At 32.3% G+C, this 3537-nt stretch overlaps 1 protein-coding gene across 3 annotated transcripts; it reads left to right on the top strand.

The window, feature by feature from the left end:
* Window positions 1-793: 793 nt before the first annotated feature.
* LOC114410897 lies at window positions 794-3537 on the top strand. Of its 3 annotated transcripts, XR_003666323.1 has the most exons (6): window positions 794-1228; window positions 1592-1691; window positions 1813-1889; window positions 2060-2122; window positions 2584-2783; window positions 3335-3537. XR_003666323.1 is itself a non-coding variant. In XM_028374804.1 (4 exons), exons 1-4 carry the CDS (start codon window positions 1647-1649, stop codon window positions 2729-2731), a joined length of 333 nt encoding a protein of 110 aa, XP_028230605.1. In that variant the 5' UTR covers window positions 794-1646; the 3' UTR covers window positions 2732-3537. The 3 variants fall into 3 exon arrangements, 1 of the variants encoding a protein (XP_028230605.1); XR_003666322.1 differs by having other exon boundaries at window positions 2584-3537; XM_028374804.1 differs by having other exon boundaries at window positions 794-1691; window positions 2584-3537.

Here is a 3537-nt window from a genome sequence, read left to right as displayed (position 1 = left end):
AATATCAAATAGGATATCGATACCATTCCTTATTACTTTATTACTACTCTCAATAGGTAGAATCAACCATAATATATTTTAAATATTCTTACAAATTTTTAAATAAAGTACGTGCTTAAATAAACACAGGTGTGTTTTAGTTTATTTTTAAAAGATCAACACACCTTACCACATTTTTAAAGGGCTTTTTGTTAAAAGAGAATGACTATTTTTTTAAAAAAAATTAAGTTGAAATATACATGAATAGGTCATTCAAAGAAAATTATTAATTATATTTGCTTAAGCCACATTTGAGTTTTTGTCATACCCACATAGAAGCAAATCAAGGGTGTTGATTGATTGTCTAAACATGGATCATCATCTAGGGAAGCTTTGCAAATATGGGAAGCTCTTAACCTCTTTTCCCTTTTTCTTATTTTTATTTTTTGCAAACGCTAGCTGTAGGCATCTCATTTCCTTAGTTGTAGTTCTTGTTGTCATTATTTTGAATGATATAAAAAAACTATAAGTGTATAGATGAAAATGATATTAATATATTAAGAGTTATAAACGTTGTTGAAGGTAAAGTAAATTATTTGACACGTCAACACTACTAAAAAACTTACATTTTACGATGCACATTATAAAGACGGTTATGAGGAACCGTCTTAAAATGTGACACGATGTCAATTTTGTAATTAAAGGAAATTAAAACTACGACGATTTTATGTAAAACCGTCGAAGTTTTAATTTCCTCTAATTACAAAATTGCCACCACGTCCTCTTTTAAATCCCTAGTGTGTGTGCCCTCTTCTCCATTCCTCTGCACCAATGTTGCTTCCGCTTCCCCTCCTCCTTCCGCCGCCTCTCCCAATTGTTGGAACATCCTCAAATATGCCATCGTCAATGTTCTCATCGAAGCCACTGCCTTTGCCGGTTACACCTCTTACGGTTCATTTTCCTTTGTTTCCATTTTATTATTCATTTCCATTTTTGGTTTTGTGTTTTACCTGTTTGGTGCTCAAGCTATCATAACTAAAGAAAATAATGCCATAAAACATGTGGGTAAGGAGTTATATCAAATTTCTTGTTTCTTACATTTCCTAATTCTAAAGTTTAAGTGCCTCTAAAACAAATGGCTTATGAACATATATGACGCATGTAGCCACCGGTGTGAATATGCAAATATTCCCTCTCAACAATGGAGGAGACAGAGGACCGGGATATCATACTCTTGGCAATCCTACTGGTATTTCTCCAATTTTTGTGACTTTGAGAATTGAGATAGTTGTTTCTTTTTCTAATTTTTTTTCTTCTCTCTCACCTTCTTTAAATGATTTAACAATATATTGATTTTTTCCTGGTGACGTGAGTACATGACAATGAGACACTAATCAATATATTGTATAGTGAATTCATGACTTGTTGGAGGATATTTGTTTTTTCTTTTAGTTGTAGCTATGTTAGAGCTAACCAATTTAACTAAAGCTTTCAAGCAGTTTTTTCCTCCCCTTTTTTGCCTTCCTTTCCTCTGATTTCATTCTCCATGTTAAAGTCTTCATATAAAACTAACAAAAGGTTATTGAGAAGGTTCGTGGTTTTACTTTTCTAGTGAGTTGCCTGAATTTTTAGGAAGTACTTGTAAATGTGTTGATTAAGGAGGCTATATGCGCTCTGATAAGGGCCCTTGGAAGGATGCAAAAATTATGAGGGTAGGCCTGCAATCCATTTTATTTTGCATTTTCCCCTTGCTTCTCAACTTAGAACTTTAGTTGATAATTCATGTACCATGTATGGATCTAGATTCCTAAACTTACTGTTATGCAAATGCAGATGGTTCAAAATGGTGATCACAAATGTTCAAAAAAAAAAGTGTGTCACAAGGTGAGGAAGAGAAAGAAAATTCTAAGGTGAGATAGCTCATTCTAAGCTCTTCGATAATACATTTTGTTTTCATTTAGTTGCGCCTCGATCTTCAAATGCTATAGCTTTTCGCATATCATTTTGATATTCTAGAGACTATCTGTGCTTTCTGTCATTTTATGAAATTTTGGACTAATAAATGAGCATACATGTCTAGGAACACAAGACTTCCAAATTGGAGGCAAATCATACCCCCTAGCTTTCTCCAGTTGTTGTATAGGTATGTTAAATATCCATTCTACACCATTATGCAGATATTGTGTAGTATCTTTTGGTAGTTTCATATGGCCTTAAACTTATGGCAAATGTTAAGGCCATGTTAAGGAATTAAAAATGAAATGTTTTTATTTTAAAAGTATTATTAATACATATCACTTATGACTTTCAATGCACTTCCAGTGTGATTTTTAATTAATTTTTTTATTCATTAATTCTTTAACATGTACAACTATACTTTTAGATATTCATTAGCTTAGTTTATATGTTATGTGGAGATCTCACAACAGGTAGGTCCATTTGAGCATTAGTAGTTTTTTAGATCCCTTGAGCTCCCTCATCATCATGTTATTCTAGTTTTTGTTTCCTTACTTTTAAGTTTTGGTTATAAGTTGTTTTGAACACAAAATAAGCTAATTTGACCAGACACTAAATTATCTTTGGATTTACATGATGGTGGTGCAGGTATTTTATCTGGAGGCATGTGAATTTGGAAGTATCTTTGAAGGTCTTATTCCTGAAGATATTAATATTTATGCAACCACAACTTCCAATGCAGAAGAAAGTAGTTGGGGAACATATTGCCCTGGGGAGTATCCTAGTCCTCCCCTAGAATATTCAACTTGCTTGGGTAATCTGTATAGTGTTGCTTGGATGGAAGACAAGTATGTGCATAATAAAGAATCATAGTCAGATCATAAATGAGATTAGTCTGAATATGTGATGATACTTATATACTCATGATCCATGCAATCACAATGGAGTAGTTCAATGCCTGTGACTAGTGTATTATGTTTGTCTCTATAAGAGTTGTATATACTAATTGTTTGTATTTTGAAAAGCTTTTTATGGTAAAATTATATTTATGTTTGCACTTACCATTTTTTTGTTAGATCAGAAGAATTTTATTTTATATAAGTAATGTAAATTTTTTAGGGATTAATTTTAATTTTCTTTACTTGTGAGCAGTGACAAGCACAATTTGTGAACATAAACTCTGTATCAACAATATAAATTGGCAAGTTCTTATTGCTAACTTGATTTGATTTTTTAAATTAGATGGATATAAATTGGAGAATATAATTCAATAGCTTGATTGCTTAGTTACAAGTGAGATTTTTTTTTTTCTTAATTTAACTCTTGGTTTAATTTTATGGGTGAAACATTGTGTTAAGAAATGTGTGAATGATGTCTTCTTTGCGCTTGTGCTTACAAGTTAAAGAGAGGACTATATCGGGAGATTCATACTATGGCTCTCACGTGATGCAGTATGGTGATGTAGGGCTTAGCAGTGATGTTCTCTTCCATTATTTGGGTATAGATCCTGTTAATGATAATTTCACTTTTGTGAACAAAAACTCCTTATGGTCACCTTCAAAACCAGTCAACCAATGTGATGCTGATCTCATCCATTTTTGG

This window comes from Glycine soja, chromosome 1 (assembly GCF_004193775.1).
Source record: "Glycine soja cultivar W05 chromosome 1, ASM419377v2, whole genome shotgun sequence".
Taxonomy (NCBI): Eukaryota; Viridiplantae; Streptophyta; class Magnoliopsida; order Fabales; family Fabaceae; genus Glycine; species Glycine soja.
This window is presented reverse-complemented; position numbering and strand designations above follow the sequence as displayed.

What these genes read in the sequence shown, in the direction of transcription:
- LOC114410897 (XM_028374804.1), top strand. Translation starts at nt 1,647, where the DNA reads ATGCGCTCTGATAAGGGCCCTTGGAAGGATGCAAAAATTATGAGG. An exon ending in AGGATGCAAAAATTATGAGG is followed by an intron (nt 1,692 to 1,812) that starts GTAGGCCTGCAA and finishes ATGCAAATGCAG; the next exon opens with ATGGTTCAAAATGGTGATCA. An exon ending in TTTCTCCAGTTGTTGTATAG is followed by an intron (nt 2,123 to 2,583) that starts GTATGTTAAATA and finishes ATGGTGGTGCAG; the next exon opens with GTATTTTATCTGGAGGCATG.